Source organism: Ambystoma mexicanum, chromosome 6q, assembly GCF_040938575.1.
Source record: "Ambystoma mexicanum isolate Mex_15411 chromosome 6q, UKY_AmexF1_1, whole genome shotgun sequence".
In the NCBI taxonomy this organism is placed as follows: domain Eukaryota; kingdom Metazoa; phylum Chordata; class Amphibia; order Caudata; family Ambystomatidae; genus Ambystoma; species Ambystoma mexicanum.
Genome location: NC_090937.1, coordinates 275,591,076 through 275,611,665, shown reverse-complemented (window position 1 = coordinate 275,611,665; position 20,590 = coordinate 275,591,076). Strand labels below are relative to the sequence as shown.

General features: G+C 45.0%; 1 protein-coding gene across 1 annotated transcript in view; it reads left to right on the top strand.

The window, feature by feature from the left end:
- Positions 1-20,590, top strand: part of LOC138515204 (ovochymase-2-like) — a 438,094-nt gene that overhangs the window by 221,999 nt on the left and 195,505 nt on the right. Inside the window, exon 10 of the mRNA XM_069630166.1 lies at positions 11,316-11,449. Coding sequence (XP_069486267.1) covers positions 11,316-11,449 — 134 coding nt within the window. The remainder of the gene's footprint in view (positions 1-11,315; positions 11,450-20,590) is intronic.

The window sequence follows — 20,590 nt, the reverse complement described above, 5'->3', positions numbered from 1 at the left end:
AGAAAGGTGTGTGTGTTTGCAGGGGTAACAGACAATGGATCTCATACCTGTGTGTGTGGGGAACACTATATCCACACCTGTTTGGATTCAACTGTAGTGGCACCTTTGACCTATGACCAATGCATCCTGGCCTCAGTGACAGTTAGTTTATTTTATTTATATAGCGCGCCTGACCCAGGGGTATCTGGGCACAAGGTTAAGGTAATGGTTACATGATGAAGTTATACAGTTTATACAATTTATACATACACATGTCACGCTGATCACCTTCCGCCCCCTGCTCCTCACCTGAAGATCCTGGGACACTGGATGACTTCTTCCGTAGTACCTTGGAACGTTCCTTAGATGGCTTCTCTTTTGACTTCCTGTCATGCAAGTAAGGCCTGGCTCCCTCGGAGGCCACCTCGACAGGGAATGGGACCTGCCTTGAGGGGGGCCCCGAGGAACCAAGCCCCAAAAAGACAGGGAAAAAGCCGATGGATGGCACAAAAAACCCTGCAGGCAGTTCCAGGCAGTTCCAGGAAGGATACTCGAGTCGAGTATAGTTGCAAGAGGCAGACCGGTAAAGTTCTGGGGTGACTCTTATCTTCTCAGGATCCCATAGGAAGCAAACTGGCAGGAATAATAAACCATATGTGAGATGTCACAGAAGGATCCGTAAATGATTCAGAAGAGAGCGATGAAAGCAGAACGCTAAGAAAGAGAGGAAGAAGCTATGGATAGTCCCGAACCCAAAGAATAGGCAGTACCCCGAAGTCAATAGAGGTGAACGCAAGGAGGCGCGAGAGTGGCGGAGGATACCGCGAGTCGGAACGGCGAGGCGCCGAAGGTAAGAAAACAGAGTGGAATGAAGAGCGGCAGACGCCGGAGAACGAAGGAAGCAAGGTAAATAGTAGGCTGAACAAGTGGTGTGCAGGGCAGGTAGAAAACGGAAGGAGGCTGGGGGGGGAGGCTACTCGGAGGAGTAGCCGAGCGAGCGTATCGATGGAAATCACAGATACAACGCGCAGGTAAGTGGGCGGGGCTGGTTTAAATAGCGATGGCGGCCATATTGGTTGAGGGCTAGGCCGTTACTGTCAGGTTCTCCGTGGCAGTGCTTTCCAATCGTGCCATAGCTTCCAAGGGCGGATCATGACAGTATGGCCTCTCTCTCCCCGGAAACCCCCTGGTTTTCCTGGATACCTCCGATGAAACCCTTTTACGAGTCTGGGTGCGTGAAGATGGTATCTGGGTTCCCACGTCCTTTCATCTTCGGAATATCCCTTCCAATGGACCAGATATTGGAGTCTCCCTCGGTGGTAACGTGAATCCACTAAGTACTCCACCTCGTATTCTTGGGATTCCTTTACCTTCGGTGTTTTAGTCTTCTGAGTCTTGCGGTGAAAAGGATCCTCCTGGTATTCCTTGAGTAATGAGGTGTGGAAGACTGGATGTACTCTTTGAAGACCCTTAGGTAAGCGTAGTTCATAAGCCTCGGGGTTGATCTGTCTGATGATGGGATAAGGACCCAGGTATCGAGGTGCGAATTTGCCTGTGTGTATCCATCTAGGAAGATGTTTGGTAGATAACCAGACTCTCTGTCCTGGCTTCCACTCTGGGTTGGATCGGCGACTTCTATCCACCCATCTTTTCTGTGTGAGCTGACTGCCTTCCAGTGCTTCTCTAGCCATCTTATGAACCTCCTTGAGTTCCGACAACCTGTCGTCTATGGCAGGAGATTGGGTAGGTTGCATTCCGGTCCAGGGTATTTGTTGTGGATGATACCCGTAAGTGCAGTAGAATGGACTCATGAGAATGGACGTGTGGTAATTATTATTATAGGCGAATTCGGCCTGAGAGAGAAAGGCTGACCATCTTTCTTGTTTGTGACTACAGAAACACCTTAAATATTGTTCCAACCCAGCATTGAGTCTCTCGGTTTGTCCGTTAGTTTGGGGGTGAAAACCAGAGGAAAGTGCTCGGCTGATACCCAATTGGTGACATAGTAATTTCCAGAATTTGGAGGTGAATTGGGTTCCGCGGTCCGAAATAATGGTCCGAGGCAATCCATGGAGACGAATAACATCTCTGAGAAAGATCGAAGCCGTCTCTGGAGCTGACGGAAGACCTGAAAGAGCAGAAAAATGAGCCATCTTGCTGTAGGTGTCTACAGTGACCATAATTGCTGTCTTATTTTCGGATTCCGGTAGGTCAACAATAAAATCCATGGAAATCAGTTCCCAGGGTCTAGTGGGTAGGATAGGCTGTTGCAACCTGCCCAAAGGTTTGCCTGTTTGGTACTTGTTGGCGGCGCATACGGGACAGGTGGTTACATATCTTTTTACATCCTTGGGAAGTTCTGGCCACCAGAATCTGCGACCTATGAGTTCCTGTGTTTTCTTGATACCTGGGTGTCCCGCTAGGGGGGTATCGTGGCACCACGAAAGTATCTGTTCCTGAAGCTCTTTGGAAGGGAGAAACAGTTTAGTACCATGGTAGAATAGACCGTCATTGGCCTGAGTGATGGATGCGGGTATGGCCGGTAGATGACTGTAGTGGGTTACCAGATCTTGTAGAAATGGCACGACCCTAGCCATAATCTTCAGATTTGGGAACAAGAGGTCATGCCCTTGTGGGAGGTTGTCTTCCTCTCCTTGGCATCTGGAGAGTGCGTCTGCCATCTTGTTTTCCGTACCCGGTACATATGAAATGGTGAACTCAAATTGGGAAAAGTAATAGGCCCATCTGGCATGTCGAGCATTAGTGCACTCCATCTGCTGCAATACCCGGAGGTTGCGATGATCTGTAAGTATTTGGAACGGGTAAGCTGCTCCCAAGAGTAGGTGCCTCCACTCTTGACAGGCTGATTTTATGGCAAGCAATTCTCTTTCCAGAACTGAGTAATTACGTTCGCTTTTCGTCAGAGTCCTTGAGTAGTATGCGACTGGGTGTTTGAGGCCATCATCCGTTCTTTGTAGAAGTACGGCTCCCAGTGCTCCTCCAGACGCGTCTGTTTCCACGATAAAGGGTCTTGTTTGATCAGGTTGTACAAGTATGGGAGCCGAAGTAAATAACTCCTTAAGGCGAAAAAACGACCTCTTCTGTTCTGGACCAAAAACGTACTTAACTCCTTTCTTGAGAAGACTGGTAATAGGTAACATCAGGTCGGAAAAATTAGGGATGAACTGGCGATAGAAATTAGCTAAACCCAAGAATATTTGAACCTCCTTTATACCTCTAGGTTCTTTCCATTCGATGATGGCTCTAATCTTCTCGGGTTCCATCTGGATTCCTTCCTTGGATAGGATATAACCTAGATAAGAAACAGATGTTACTTCGAACTGGCATTTCTCAGGTTTGACCAGAAGACGGTTAGACAGGAGTCGGTGTAACACCTGTCTCACATGGTCTTGGTGTTCTTGAAGGCTTTCTGAGTAGATAAGGATGTCATCTAAATAAATGACAACTGACACAAACAACATGTCAGAAAAGATCTTATCTATAAACCTTTGGAAAACAGCAGGGGCATTCACGAGACCAAAGGGCATGACACGATATTCGTATAACCCGAATGGGGTCCGAAATGCGGTCTTCCATTCGTCGCCTGTCCTTATCCGGAGAAGATGATAGGCTCCCCTGAGGTCTAGTTTCGTGAAATAAGAGGCCCCTCTGACCGCTTCCAGAATGTCTCTGATTAAAGGCATAGGATAGCGGTCACGCACAGTGATTTGGTTGAGACCCCTGTAGTCAATACAAGGTCGTAATTCGGTGGTGTCTTTTTTGGGGATGAAGAATAACGATGCTCCCCCGGACGATCGGGATTCTTGAATGAGTCCATTCTGAAGGTTATCGTCCAAGTAGATCCGTAAGGCTAGTTTTTCGGAAGGAGACAAAGTATACATTCTACCAAAGGGAACCACGGACCCTGGAAGGAGATCTAAGGCACAGTCTTCTGGTCGATTGGGAGGTAAGAGCTTGGGTACAGAGTCCTGAAAAACCTCAGCATATTCCTGGTATAGTAGGGGAATGGTAGCTACCACCTTACGCTGGGGTGCTTGGTGCTCCCTGTTCTCTCCCTGGGTAGGGGGATTGATGGTACAGTGATCCTTACAATAAGTAGAGTCAAAACGCACAACATTGGTGGTCCAATTAATCTGAGGGTTGTGCCGTCTGAGCCATGGAATCCCTATCACCAAAGGAAAATGTGCTGCTCGAATCAGGTCAAATATCATAGATTCATGGTGTTCTCCTAAGACCAAATGCAAGGGTAAAGTCTCGGAATCTATGGGGCCTGAGGACAAGGGCTCGCCGTCTACCCCTTCTACAGGGATAGGTTTCTCCTTGTGTTTAATGGCGATTCGTTGTGCCTTAGCCCATTCGATATCCATAAAGTTTCCTGCGGCTCCGCAGTCCAGCATAGCTAGTACTTCTATGGGGGAGGATTCTGTAGTCCATAGCTGAACTCGAAAGATCATTAGACTGTTGTCTTCTCTTAGTTCCGAGGGTCGGGTAAGGTTGCAAGGGCTGCTTCTTGTTCCCCCGAGACCTCCCTTGCAAAGGACCGAGGGTTGGAGTTTTCCTTTCTTCGTGGAGGGACTTCCGGGCAGTCCCTGAGTAAATGCTTTGAGGAGCCGCAGTATAAACAGAGGCCGGAGTCTCTCCTTCTCTTGCGTTCGGTAGCCGTCAAAGGACCTCGGGCTGTTCCTATCTGCATCGGTTCTTCTGATGTCGGCATGTCTCTGGGGGGATGTGGAGCAGGGCTAGGTGATGGTAGATTGAGCCGAGGTCTCCTCCTTTCCTGTCGGCGTTCAGATAGCCGGTATTCCAATTGTAGGGTCAGTGTCATGAGATCTTGGAACGACGGTGGGCGAGCTACCCTAGCCAACTCGTCCTTTAGTTCGTCCTGGAGACCTCTCCTAAATATTGTTTGCTTAGCCGAATCAGGCCAGTCTGTCTTCGCCGCTAGTCTTAAAAATCGGGATATGTAGGTCTGCACGTCTGCGTTCCCCTGTTTCACATCGAGTATTGCCTCAAGTGTGGTGTATAGGACCTCAGGACGATCGAATCTCCCCTTGAAGAGATCCACAAATTGGTCATAGTTGGACAGAGCGGGATTGTTTCTGGTCACCAAAGGGGGTGGCCCAGGCCAAGGCATTCCCTGTTAGGTTGGTGATAAGGAAACCGACCCTAGCTCTCGCAGTTTCAAAGGCATAAGGTCGAAAGGTGAAGTGAATTTGGCAAGCGTCTAGGAATTCCTTTAGACCGCCGGGATAACCATCATACTTTCCAAATGTAAGAGGCATAGGCGGCAAATCCCCTTGGTCATCTCTACGGAAGACCATTTGTTGGCGTAAAGCGGCGTTCTCGGTCTTCAGGGCTTGTACTTCTAGAGTTACGCTCTGTAAGGCGGCAACCAACTCCTGGTACTGTTCCAGAGAAGCCATGGTTATGTTCGGGCGTTGTATTCTGTCACGCTGATCACCTTCCGCCCCCTGCTCCTCACCTGAAGATCCTGGGACACTGGATGACTTCTTCCGTAGTACCTTGGAACGTTCCTTAGATGGCTTCTCTTTTGACTTCCTGTCAAGCAAGTAAGGCCTGGCTCCCTCGGAGGCCACCTCGACAGGGAATGGGACCTGCCTTGAGGGGGGCCCCGAGGAGCCAAGCCCCAAAAAGACAGGGAAAAAGCCGATGGATGGCACAAAAAACCCTGCAGGCAGTTCCAGGCAGTTCCAGGAAGGATACTCGAGTCGAGTATAGTTGCAAGAGGCAGACCGGTAAAGTTCTGGGGTGACTCTTATCTTCTCAGGATCCCATAGGAAGCAAACTGGCAGGAATAATAAACCATATGTGAGATGTCACAGAAGGATCCGTAAATGATTCAGAAGAGAGCGATGAAAGCAGAACGCTAAGAAAGAGAGGAAGAAGCTATGGATAGTCCCGAACCCAAAGAATAGGCAGTACCCCGAAGTCAATAGAGGTGAACGCAAGGAGGCGCGAGAGTGGCGGAGGATACCGCGAGTCGGAACGGCGAGGCGCCGAAGGTAAGAAAACAGAGTGGAATGAAGAGCGGCAGACGCCGGAGAACGAAGGAAGCAAGGTAAATAGTAGGCTGAACAAGTGGTGTGCAGGGCAGGTAGAAAACGGAAGGAGGCTGGGGGGGGAGGCTACTCGGAGGAGTAGCCGAGCGAGCGTATCGATGGAAATCACAGATACAACGCGCAGGTAAGTGGGCGGGGCTGGTTTAAATAGCGATGGCGGCCATATTGGTTGAGGGCTAGGCCGTTACTGTCAGGTTCTCCGTGGCAGTGCTTTCCAATCGTGCCATAGCTTCCAAGGGCGGATCATGACAACACATTACAGATGGAGCATTAGAATGGCAGGGAAAATCAGTTATGCAGTTTATGCAATTTGTACAATGTATGCATACATATTACAAATGGAGCATTAGTATGGCTGGGAAAGTCATGTAGGTGGGGTGTAGAGCATCGAAGATAGATATATACAGGAGAGATAAATCTAGGGTTGAGAGTGTGAATTCGGGGTGAGGTTGTTATTTTTTGTTCAGTAACCAGGTGATGACGTGGCTTCTGAATATTTGGAAAGTAGGGCTGGTTTTAATGTCTTGTGGAAGAGTGTTCCACAATTGGGAGGCTAGAACTGGGAAACTCGTTCCGCCAGCTCTTTTGAGGCAGTACCTACGCACCACCAGACAGGGCGTGTTTGTGGATCTGGTAATTCTGGCAGATGAATTTACAGAAAAGACTCACTATATGCGGTTAACTTCTCTTGCGGTGGTTTTGCTTCAATGTGTCGGAGTTCAGTGTGTGCCAGTGGCTCTCTGTACTACTCTGAGAGAGCAGCTAGCAAAAGATGGAAAGACTTCTGTTGGGCGACCTGCATGCTTTGGGTTCCCTGTCGACTTGGTCTGTACATGTGACGAAAGGGCATGTCAATGGACTTAACTGTACAACATCACAAGTAGAAATGCACAGCCGTGCTCATGGAAGTTGCATGAATTTCATGTGACTTGCGTATGATTCATGTGTTCATTGCTGATAATGTAAACTTAATACTTTACAGACCCTAGTGTCCTGGTGGGGGAACGTATTTGTATTTGTTTTTTGTGTTTGGTATTTTTAATGCGCAGAACACTGGATAATGTACCGGGAACGGCCTCTGGGTGCAGGTGGTCTGATCATATGAAATTAGTAAAAACATGAACAAAAATAATGATACAGCCAATTAAAGAGGGCTGCCTTGATATATACAAGTCGTAGCTTCATTCATTTGCATTATCACTTTATGAACCTAGAATTAGGCCTTGGATGGGTTCAAAGGGTGGATTAATTCAAGCCAACACACAATTGTTTGACTAGATTTTGCATACATTAACCATGTTATGTCCAAACTATTAAGTGGCAGGACCCATTTCTGTTTCATATATTTCGATCCCCTAGTCCTTCCACATAGGGCCCTCCCTCGAGTTACCTCTGGGTGCAGGTGGCACAGCTAATGGACTTCTTGTGTAAGTATCAAAACCTTACAGATACTGCTGTAGTTCTGGTAGTCTGAGCTAGGAATAAAGGAACGTTTTTAGATGTTTGTGAAAATCCCTGAGAGGCTCGGGAACGCAGACAGGGGGAGTTTGGTCCAGAGCGTAGGTTCGAGGACAGAAAAGCACCTATCGCCTCTGGTAGAGTGACTAGTAGGGACATTAAGTAAACAGCAATTTGAAGATCGAAGCGAGCGTAAGGGTTGATAAAGTTCAATGCGTTTAGCCAGGTAAGGTGGATCCAATCTATGCATCAGAGGAGTTGATAGGGGGCCTGAGGGGGCTATAGCCCCGGGTCTTTTGGTTGTAGCCCCGGATCGAAGTTCAGGGGCTACAACCAAAAGGCTAGCTAGCCCCGACATTAGTGTAGCCCCAGATCTTTTCCAGACCTGTCAACACCCCTGCCATGCATGCATTTGAACACCAGGCATAGAATCTTAAATGTTATCCGACAATGAGCGGGGATCCAATGGAGGTTGCGCCTAGCAGGAGAGATTGATGAATCTTTAGGAAATGTACACAATAATCGGACTGCAGCATTCTGGGTAACCTGCAAACGGTGGACCAGATATTTTGGTACTCCGTCATGAAGAGTATTGGTATAATTGAGCCTTGAACAATCAGTGCTCCCACCACTGAGGCATGGTCATTGTGTGGGAGGTATGGAAGAACATGTCGCAAGAGACGGATGCTTAGAAAAGAATGCCTAACACTGGCATTAACTTGTATAAGTATGGGCAACTCAGGGTCTTAAATGACCCTGAGGTTTTTTACTTTAGTGGTTAAGGTAGTTAAAACTTGGTTCTATCTGCCTTTTCTTGTGAATCACATACGAAACGCAGAATGGTCTGGCCATATGAGGTATGGTGGTTTATCATGTTGTTAATGGCTCGCTCTTTTAACATCTGAATTGCATTTTGAATGCAGTTGATTTGCCTTTCTCAGCCAATATTAAATTATTTACATCATTGCCAACATTCTGGAATCTTTGCATTTACAGTAGATATGGCAGCACATCACGCTAGGCCTGGTGGGCACTATTGCACAGACCTTATTTTTTTGACATCTTATTTTAATCATTTTTAATACCTAAATTGCATTCTTGATGGTTGTTATTAACGTTTACATATAATTCAGTGGTTCCACGCACAGTCACTTTTTTGGCTGTTGCATTTACATCTGGTGGGAGAGCCGTCCTCTCTGTGTACCTAACATCAATGTAGAGTGATTAACTCTCCCGCTCCTTGATGCTTTCATTGAACTCTCTCTAATTGTAGGGCTTGGTGAATAATGTGTGTGCATTCTGTTTTTCTGCCAGTTAGTGGCTCAATGCAGTGTCTATGTATTCATATCTTTTGCAGCATTTATCCCCTGATGAAGACGTTATCAATCATATTAGATGTCGAAACCAGTTGGGTTTTGGAGGCCTATGAACAGTCATTGGGCCATGACATTGTGGAATTGTGGACTTCAGAAACTGTTCCATGGATTTATGAGATTGTTTTATAAATTTCCCCTTTGTGGGCTTATAGACCTTGGAAAATTGTTTAAGCCTTGTTTAAGTCATTATTGTTGAATCCCTTTATATCTATTTTTGTTTAGTCCCTTTTGTAATTTGTTTTAGACAATATCTATTGCTGTATTGCTTGTCTGTTCTTTTTGACCACCTTTTTTTTATTTGCTTGGTTTGAATGAAGTATGTGGTATGTGTGGAATGGGTTATTTGTTGATTGTGTGACTTTGCACAGTTTTGTGTATGATTAGCGGGTTCTGGCTTAAAGAACAGCCTGTTGATTTGATGAAATTGAATTTGTTTCTTTCTTAATGTGCAAATAGTGTCCTACTTCAAATAAACCCCCAGTTGGTCGTTCTCTTCTGTTCGCCTAAGGTAGTTGGGAGACCAAATAAGGAGGGTGGTCGCGGATGATCAGGATTTTGTAAGAGATGTTTGGGGCCAAGGTACATTGTTTCTTTCTTAGAATCATTAAGATGGAGGTTATTCCTAGCAAGCCAGCTTTTAATTTGATCGACAGGCCTAAAGCTGGTTAAATGAGTCTTCCGGTCAGAAAGCGTTCATGTATAATTGGACGTCATCTGTACATGAATGGAAACAAATATCAAAATTACCGATGATGGACATAAGTGGAAAGATATAAATGTAAAATAGAAGGGCAGACAAAGAGCAGCCCTAGGGAACACCAAAGGGGACTGGTGCTGGAGCTGAAAATAGAGATCCAAGTTTAACAGTTTGTGTTTGTCCGACTAGAAAACTTCTGAACCATTGCAGGGCTGCTCTCTGTATCCCTAGTGTAGGTGAGAGTTGTGAAAAAAAGATTGAGTGGTTGACCGCATCAAAGGCGGCGGAGAGAAATGCCATGGCCAGGAAAGATATATGGCCTTGATCAGAATAACGCAGGGGGTCATCCCAAGAAGCAACCAGAGCAGTGAAAAGTGAAATTATAGGTTGCCCTGGTCACTTTGGCCCTGCGAATGTACATGGTTTTTCCTACCTTTCCTCTTCCAAGATCCACAATAAATGGAGGGTCTACTTACACTTGCGTTATTTCACGTTTAATGTAACCGCTCATGGGTGCCTATCAATGTCATAGTTTTGTGCCTCGTCTTTGCTTCACTGACATGAAGGGAGTGTAGCTGTATTTTTGGGGTTGTGAGGGTACTACCTCCTGGTGACGTTACTCTGTACTTGTCTCCGTTTCATGGAACTGACATGTCAATTACACTTTTGGAAACATTGAAAACCTGATTGGAAGACTGCATTGTTCAGACATTGAGGGTACATTACTGCCAGTCCACCCCTTGGTTTCTAGTTGATGTTATTCAGGGGTAGAGTTGCATTACTGCCAGCTTCATCCCTCGGTTTCTAGTTGATGATTTTCGGGGATTGAGTACATTATGGCCAGCTTCATCTCTCGATTTCCAGTACATGTTGGGTTTCTAGTTGATGTTGAGGGATAGCGTACAGTACTGCCGCCCATCCCTCAGTCTCTAGTTGATATTGTACAGGTACAGCGTATGTTAATGCCAGCCCATTCCTGTGCTTCTAGTTAAGATTTTTCTGGGTTAGAGTACAGCTGCAAGCCCATCCCTTGCTTATTTAGTGAACATTGCTCAGGGTACATTACTGCAAGCCTATCCCTAGGTTTTTAGTTGGCATTGCTCGGGGTACATTTCTGCAAGTCCATCCCTTCGTTTTTTGTTGGCATTTAGCGGGTGTTGTGCAGTGGTGGGTTCTGGCTGAGACTGTTGTAGATTTGTTTTCAAATTGGATGGATTAGGAGGTGGTTTTGGTTGAGGTGCGATTTTGGCTGGAAATGGCAGATGTGTATGAAGAAAGTTCCTGAGGATGTGCAACAGAGTTCAGTGTAAGGTGCTAGCAGAGTGCATGCATGGGAGTTTGCCAGAGATTTGAAATAGTGGTTTCATCATTAGGTTTTAGCCACAGCTTCTCCACTGTTTGACTGATATGTGGGACTCAGCAAGCATTATAACAGATTGTTTCTTTGTCTCATCTTTTCTTCTCAGAAAAGTTTTGGATTCAATGTTCAGTGTCTCTAAAACCGAATGCAATGTTTCATGTGAAATATATAATGTCCTGTGATTTGCGCTGCAGCATACAGCACAGACTGCATGCTTGTACAGATTGTAATCCCTTAGAATGTGCATACATGTATTCCTTTGTGGTAGTCTGATTTATGTTGCAAAACAGCACTGCGACATGTTTTGCCACCCCAGAGGTTTTTCACCGTGTCTTTTTTTCCAGACTGGCCGTCTACATGTGGGAAGCCCGCAATCCCCCCTCAGATTGCTGCGACTCGAATCGTCAATGGACAGCGCGCCAAACCCAACTCTTGGCCCTGGCAAGTCTCGATGCAGGTAAATAAATGGCGGGAGACTGTGGAGAGTCGTGTGGCGCAGCTGCCATGGCTGCTTGCTGCAGCAGTACGTGCGACTGCTGACTCAGATTATCTACCATATGCCACCCCCAGGGAGCCAGGGATTAGCATTAATATGCGTCAGCGTCACTCAACTGGGAAATCATTGTTAATGGCTCAGGCTGGCTGGGCTGCAGACCGCTAAGTGTAATTACTTTCAGCCAGTTCACAACGGGTGCAGTGACCTCCCTCAAGGTTCCTGCAGAACCTAAGTGAATGTCAAAACCCTTGAAAGCCAGCATACATCGAAGACATCTAAAATTAAGAGTATGTCTTCAGAAGTCTGTTTGGAAGACAGAGTCTCGTTATATCTACAGCTCTTATTTGCTGATAATGGATAATTAAAGGGGAACCTATCATAGTCCAGTTTAAACGTGAACCAGTGACAACGTTAAAATAATTACTTTGTACATCCAGTATGCAAAAATATTGCAGCGCTGCTTTTAAGAGGCAAAATCCTACGCTAAGAGATGTTGCCAGCAGATAATAGAGAAACCGTATGTAAGAGTACAAGACCTGTACCCTTCGTCGCGAAAACTACACTGCCAACCTGGCGAGCTCACAAATTGACAGAAGAGGAAACGTTGGTGGAAAATAAAATGTCCTGCTGTTGCAGGTTCTCTCTCAAATGAACACTCGCAAGCCATCCCGCTCAAGCCAGGGTTGGCCAATGCTGTACCTAGCCCCGGCCCTATCACAGGTCATCACTTCAACTCTGCTAGCATGTGAGCTAGCATGTGAGCTAGCATGTGAGAGCAAAACATGACATTACACCAGAACCAAATGAGCGAGTACGAGGACTGTTGTACTCGTTCTTCAGACCCCCAAGTCTATGCTCTACACTGTAACCACTGCCTGCACTTGCCTTTTCCACAGGAGCGGTCTGTTGCACTGACAGGACAAAGCCCACATTGCGCATGCTCGTTTTCTGTCAGCCTGACTTAAACTAAGCTAGAAGCAGACCTTACAAGGCACTAAGGAAGCATATCTTTTTTCTGATCCCTGACCACTGAGGTCACTAACTTTGGAGAACTGCCCCCCCCCCAGCGTCACCAGACTGCTTAAGTCTCTGGTGTTATTGCTGGGGGCCACTGAGGGCAATACCAAGTGTTTTTGGAGGGGTGCAGCAATATCACATTACCGAAAATGGTGGTGGGTGAATCAGAAAATATGCCAATGCTCTTTAAAGGAGGATCACGAAACTTCGCGAATGCCATTGTCACGTGTCTGGGGAGCCACTACATTGTGCACATTCTTCTTTTTTTTTTTAAACTGTCCAGTTTGTTGTGTGGTTGAGGTTGGCGATAGCATTGTGCAGAAATGTCATGGAAACTGGACCGTAGGCTTTTCAGAGTTGTAATTGTGACCTGGTGGTCCTGTAAAAACTAAGCTGCAAAACATGTGAACGGCATGACTACTCTTGGGAGAATCACCATAAGGGAAGGGCAGTGTGAGGGGTCATAAATGTGAGGCAGACAACTTTTGAATGATTTTTCGCAATACGCCATTTTCCTTTTATTAAATCAAAAATATTATCAAACGCCTCATTATCCCTACTCTGACCAGGATTTCTCTACCTATCAAAACTAAAGAAAAACACTCTAATACAGGATGTCTGCCCCTCACACTTAAACATCAAATGCATACAAAATATATATATATGTCAGTTTATAATAACATCAACAGTGATATTCACAGTCTCTCTGGCTAACCTGCGTAAACGCCCCTTCCACAGATTTCAAGGTAAGCTCAGCTCCAATGTTAAATAAAAAGAAACAAGGAAAAACATGTATATAATACAGTCCCAATTCAGTTCTTGATTCCTTCAGTGTCAACTTAAAGTTTTGTTCACCAAGGTTCCAATAACGGAAAAACTTCTCTTCTTGGTGTGATAAAGACTTTCCACTTCATTGAAATAGCATCAGTGTCATTCCCAGCCACGATGCTTTGCCACAACTTCCAGTTGTCCAAGAAGAAATACCACAGTTCCTTGTTAGATCAAAGTAAATATAACTTCTGTAAATGTTAATGTAACACAGTTCTTGGTTAACACTGTTTACACCTTTCTTTATACACTGTAGGTATCTTTGTCAGGATGACTCCACAGCACTTCTACCTCAACAACTTCCAATGCTGAGCAACTTCTACAAGAGTTCATTATGAGGGCCTGCTCATCAGCCTCATAGTATTCCACCTTCATTTGTGCTACTGAAGTCTCACATTTACTGACATCCAAATACACAACCAAAGCTGCAGTACTTTATGACTCTAAACTGTTTTCAGTTATGACCAGATTCACTTTCAGGTACTTAAACACCTTCAAGTAGACAAGACATTCTTCCCCTGAATATTCCTTTTCCAAAGGGGGGCCTCTTTGCCTGTCTTTCCTGTCGGCAACCAACAAAAGTCTAGAATTGCCTTTAGGATGCACTCTCTTCTCCCTTTTGTCTTTGGCACTGTAGATGGCAATGTAGGTTGTACCAACTCCAAAGAATAATTATAAGTAGCAAGTTTCCCTTCGCCAACCTTGCCTTTATCCACCTGTCTACTGTTAGCCAGAATAATTACCCAGAAGCTTTGGTGCCACTCTTAGCTTCATGCACACTCTTGTTTGAGGCAATGTTGATGTTCTCGTTGGCTCACAGTAACATTTAAACCATTCTTTGTCACTGGGAAAGGCTAGTTTTAGTCTTAATTGGGGAAATAACTTGTTAGTTCTTGGCTTGGGAAATGCTTGCTTTCTCCCACTTGTAATAACAATGTTTAAACACTTGACATCTCTTGTTATAAATGAACTGCATTAATACAGATTTATTAATTTTCAGACTCTTCCTATTAGAACCTTTTATTAGGCACACGCAACCACTTTGTGTTTTTTACAAGGTTTTAAGTTCAACAATGCAGTTTCACTGTTTTCTCTTTACACTGGTAAAAGGGAGAATGCTTGGTTACGCCCAAGTGTTATAATTCAAGTGTTCCAATACTCAACGAACAACTTTACATCACTTCTACTCAAACACAAGTGATTATGTAGCTGGATATTGTTGCCAGCAGTGTTCGAGCAAGGAATCGGAACGCCTGGTTCAACTCAATGGCTTCTGTTTTCCTTTCTCTGCATGCGGCACAACTTCTACGACTTTTGGCTTCACTTGGGACCCACACCCTTCCTTGCTGAAGGAATCTCTGGTCCGGCCACTCAATTAAGTATCCCCTCTTGCTCCTGAGGCTGATGGCTTCACAGAAACTTCTCACCACAGTCTCAGACCCGCTTCCTGTTGAGCAATCTCTGCAATTAGGCTCACATGCGGGAAGACAGCCCTCCTGTATGTATTCCCTGGGTCCCTTTTGGTTCTCCCACTTCTGCCTGGATTGCCAACTCTGTGCCTTCTTCCTTCTGCTTTTGCTACTACTGCATCCACTGCAGCCACAGTTCCAGCTCCTTCTTAGTGCCTGCACATGAGGGGGCCTTTTAAGCCTCACATCTTCCTTCGGGTGTGGGCTATCAGTCATAATTGCCGGACTACTACTGCAATGTGACTCTTCAGCACTCTTCCTTGTCCCAGTACTTCTGGGATGTTGGGACTTGTAGTCCATACGATGGCAAATCTAGACTTTCTGACTTCTTCTGTTTGGCAAACAGCCATTAAAAGTGTGGGCTTACAGAGAAAATGAAACATGAGGTTCCTAGTGTTCCAGGCCTATTCCACCTGCCCCCATGTGAACCTCCAACGGAACACCACCCAGAGGGAGGGGATCAGGAAGCATCTGTCCTTCTTTGACCACATAAGAGCCCCATGCCAGGTTACTGGGCGGGGGAGGGCGATCATTACTGATTCATCACAGCTGGCAGTCACTGAAATTGAAGCGTAGGGATGTCAACATGATGGCTATAACTCCCCAAATGAGATTCCCTGCGAGATGTCATTGTCACAGGCAAGGGGTGCTGGTGCATGGTGTATTTTAAAGTGCAAAACACTTTTTATTTTACCACATTATCCTATTATCGCCCACCACCATTTGTTGGGGTAGTGGGGGGGGCGTGTTGCAGTGACTGTAATGGATATAGTGGCATTCTGGGTAGATCCCTTATTTATGGAAGTAATTTTCAGAAAATAAGCAAAATTCCTATTTTTATTGTTATTGTGTATGGTTAAACACATTCAACCTGTACAATATATAAAGTTTTATTACAATTACACATTAAAATCAGTATGATTCATTCCATATTATCATACATAAAAATAAGAGTTAATCCCATCCGTATTATACTAAAATATAAATTAGGAATACAAATTATAGTTCATATAAATAACCCTATTATAGTTCACTGGTTTGTATAGACTTTCAGATTTTTGATAAACCCCCATACTGCAAGAGCTGCAGGTGTGGTTTCCAAACTCACCAGCTTTTGCCATAAGTAGTCATTATCAATACAGCTGGTGCTAGGAACAAACTGTCTAAAAAATAACATTTGCAAGAAATGAGTGCCGGACAAAATACAATCGTATGTTTCCAAGTTTCAGTTTTATTCGCGTTATTGTAGTGAGTGCCTGCAGAAATCCTGCTCTTTCGGAATTACACTTTTACGTGCTAAAATTTCCCTTGTCAGCAGCGAGTTAAAACAAAACCTCATTAAATTGTTGGTGCAAATGCATTTGGAAAACGGCACAGAGGGGGAGCAAAACAGCCCAGATCTGTATGTTCATTACCTAGAAAGGACGGAGAATCATAGCCATGCATATCATCTATTGTTTTGATCCTGTCTGCTCTGTATAATGCATTCTTGACATGCCCTGGTCTAGCAAGTAAATTATTCACTTCTAGGACCAATATATATAACAGATTATTACAATATACTGCCAGATGAGTCACTGTTCCATTTGTTTTGCTCCAATGAAACAGCCAGATCACTGTATATCCACCTCTCCGAAGGGTTTACTATTTTTTGAAATAGCAGGAATAGTTTCCAATTAGAACTAGCCAGCAAAGATTTCAAACCCATCTCAAACCGTTTTAGAGCAATTGGTTCACATTGCGGTAGTCCAAGAGCTCTCTTCCATACCAAAGCATGTAATTTAGGTAGGTTCTCCCACACCAAGGGTTGCATTTCATCAGCGCCATACAGCAATTTCGATGCTACTTAGTCATAAAAATGAACTAGAGGGTTCCAATAGAAACTGCCATATTTGGCATTAACCCTTCTTAACTGGCCCTCCAGTGCATTGGCTTTGTTCTTTAGGTAGTCCCAAAGAGTATACGTTGTAGGCTTATTCATAATAGGAAATCCCAAGTATATTACGTTATCCACTTGCGTCAAACGTTCCTTATGTACTACCTTGCAAAGGTTTACGCACCGTTTCCCCAATGTTTTTGTTTTTTGCCCGGTTCATTTGCATACCATCCTCAGCTGCATATTTCGCAAAGGCTTTGAACACTCTGTGGACCTATGCGAGTGCAATCAAACAGCAGGAAAGCGTCCTCATAAGATACCCAATTATATTTGAAATCCCCCATTTTGGATGAAACAAATGCGGCCTGGCTCAATACATCCTCTAGGTTGAAGAGGCAGGGGGGCACATACGCTCCCCTGCCTCAACTCAACCGTGGTCACAATTTTATTACTTGGATTACCTTCAAAGTCTAATTTGACTGGTATATTAGAGGAATCGTGTAATTTAACCAAAATTATTAACAACCCATCAGGAAGTCTCCAATCTGCTAGTTTGGTCCACAAGCGGCATGAAACCACTAAATCAAAGGCGGGCGTAAAATCAATGGATGCTGTGAAAATTGACACTTTTGGCCCATGCAGGATCTTATATACAGCACAAAAAGCCCCATTCAGGGTGGTATTTGTATTTTCTTTATTTGTAAAGTGCGCCTGGCCCTCGGGCATCTGGGCGCATATCTTAGGTTAGGTTACAAAGACATATTGTACAGAATAAAAACATGAAATAGTGCAGGTATAAACAACATAGGAAAATATGTAACGAGCATGTGGCGAGTTAGGTCATATACAATCACAATTTACATTAGTAGATATATACAGGTCATATACAGTTAAGATTTACAGTAGCAGGTATATACAGGAGTGTGTCAGAGTATGGTAGGAAAAGGTCAAAGTAGGGACTAGGTAGCGAGTAGTGCTGCTACTTAGCGGAATTGTCCCTATCACGAAGCCACAGTTTAGTTTTACATTTGAAAGCATAAAAGGAAGGTTCGAAACCTGAGTGTAGTGGGCAGTGAGTTCCATAATTTGGTTGCTAGCACCGGGAAGCTGCTTCCACCTGCTTTCTGCCGCTTGAACCTGGGGATGGCGAGACATTTGGCTTGGGCAGATCGCTGCAGCGAGTGGAAGTGTGGGGTGTAAATCGATTAGAGAGGTATGTGGGAGCCTGGTTAGAAAGACACTTATGGGTGAGGGTTTTTAGTGAGATTCTTTGGGCTACTGAAAGCCAGCCCAAGTTACGTCTGCTGTCTGATATGTGATTATTTCTTGGAATGTTGAGGGCTGCCCTGATGGCGTTATTCTGGGTGACCTGCAACTTGTTTAGGTTCTGTTGACTAGTCCCCAAATAAAGAGCGTTGCAATAGTCGATCTTGGACATGACAAGAGTTCTGGCTAAAATAAGGCAGTTAGCCGTGTAGAGAAAGGAGCGACAAGCAGTAATCAGTTTGCACGTGTAGGCTGAGGCAGATGTAACGGAATTGGTTTGTCTGGACAGAGACAAGGTGGAATCAAGGTAGGTGCCGAGGGAATTGTTGCCATTAGAGACCTTGATGGTGTTGCCGTCAATGATGAAAGACTTGAAAGCAAGATCAAGTTTGCTGAGATGATGGTGTGAACCAAGGATGAGGAGTTCAGTCTTATCATTAAGATAAAGCTCACGTTGAGCCATCCAGGCCTGTATTACCAGGTAGACGTCATTCAGTGATTTGGTGTCCACCAAATAGTCTCCAGTGATAGGGATGAGCATCTTGGTGGCGTCGGCATAATTTGTGTAAATGACACCCAGAAAGTCAAGAATATCAGAGAAGCTTAGTGAAAACGTTAAGTGTGAGAGACACACAGGAGCCCTGGGTCACACTGCAAGGAACAGGTGAAGGTTCAGCGGCCGTGGAGAGGGAGAAGTCCTGCATAGATCTATTGTCAAGGAATGATCGAATCCAGGATGTGGAAAAATTGGCGGCTGACGAGAGGTGTTGACAAAGGTTGTGTTGGTTAACAAGGTTGAAGGGTGCAGATCGGTCTAATAGGAGCAACAGAGGCAGTTTCCCTTTGTCTTTAAGGTCCTCGATTTGTGTTTTCGGATCGATAAGGGCAGTTTGTCCCGTGCTTAGGACTGAAGCCTGATTGCCTAAGGCCAAGGAGTTTGCTGGATTCAAGGTACTCCTGAATCTGTAGGTAAGCTGGGCGATCAAGGATTTTAAGCAGGAAAGGAAACCTGGTAATAGGCCTGTAGTTGGTAGGTATACTAGGGTCAAGAGTGGGCTTTTTGAGCAAGGGGATGACCCATGCATCATTTAGATTGTCAGGGACAATGCCTGTCTTGAAGGATGTATTGATAAAGGTGGTGATAAAAGGGGCTAGTTCGTGTGCCGCTTCCTTAATAATAAGGCCAGAGCACAGGTCGCCTTGGCAATTAGTCAGTTTAAGCTTTTTTATGATGTTTTCAACCTCAATGGTACTGAGGGCTGTGAAGCTGAAAGGCTTGTGAGTAGAGTCGGGGGAGGTGGTGCGAGTGGGAGGAGGTGCCTGGTTGTCAGTCCGGAGACAAGATTGTTTAGCATTAATTTTGGCTTGGAGAGTTGAAATTTTACCAAGGAGACCAGCTTGTATGTTTGTACACCAGGTACTGTTCTTACTACAGGTGTCCGGGGGGTTCCAGGAGATTAAAGTTCTTTGAGAATCTTGAAGAGCTCTTTGGTGTTAGATTTGGCTTCCATAAAGCGACCGTTATAAGTGTTTTTCTTTGCCAGGAAAATGACTTCTTTGTAGTTAAGGGAAGCAATGGTTAAGTAGTCTTTGTTGGCGTCAGATTGGGGACTTTTCCATCAGGATTCGTCAGAGCGTTTTACTTTGCGGAGTTCTCTTAGGTGTGGGGTGAACCACGAGTTAAGGTGAGCTCGGGTTTGGGTTTCCTATGTTTAATTGGGGCAATGACATTCAGTGCTTTAAGCATGGACTGGTTAAAGGTGTCCACTAGTGCTGTGGGAATCGTGCATGAAGATGCAATGTTATTTAATAGCGAGAGAATAAGAGGGAGCAGTTTTTCCTTTGTAATGTCTCTTTTTTTTCTGGTCTGGGTGGCTGGGGTGATGTCTTGTTTGAGGCATTGATCTGTGGCTTTAATATTAAAGATGATTGTTTGGTGGTCTGACCATGCAGTTGGTAGGTTGGCCTGAAGATTGATGCAGCAGTTAGATTCAGCTAGCCAATTGAGGGTTCTCCCTTTGGAATGCGTAGGTTCCATGATGTGGTGGGGATAGCCCAAGTCATTTAATGTGTTAGCCAGATCAAGAGCTGCAGGGTCGTTAGGGTCTTGGAATCCAAGATTTAAGTCACCAAGTAAGATAACTTGTGATTTAGTTTTGGCTTTATCAGCAATGATGGACATGATGTCATCTGAGAAGGTGGAGATGGGTCCAGGTGGACGGTATATAAGGTGAAGTGTGGCCGTTTGATTAGGGGAGATGTGGAGTTTGACCGAAAATAGTTCTGCAGATGGCATTTGTTGCTTGCTAATGCTTCTGATGCCAATGGAGATTTTGTGGATGAAGGCGACACCACCGCCTTTAGATTGGTTAGTGTTATGGTCACATCTGATAATAGCTTAGCCGGAGGGAATGGCGAGAGCTAATAAAGGTCCTGAGGCAGCAGGTCTCTGTTATGGCCAAGAAGTCAAGGTCTTGTGTTGTGATAAAATCAGCAATGTCTAAGGTGTGTGCAGGGAGTGACCTGGCATTAATCAAGGCACCTTTGATCAGAGTTGCTTTAGGGAAGTCATTAGGAGGTGGGTGTTTAGCGTTTCTGTGAGGCTGTGTAGATAATGGACCTTTGAGTGTAGGGTTTGACTGTGGTGGCAGGGAATGCCTCTGGGGT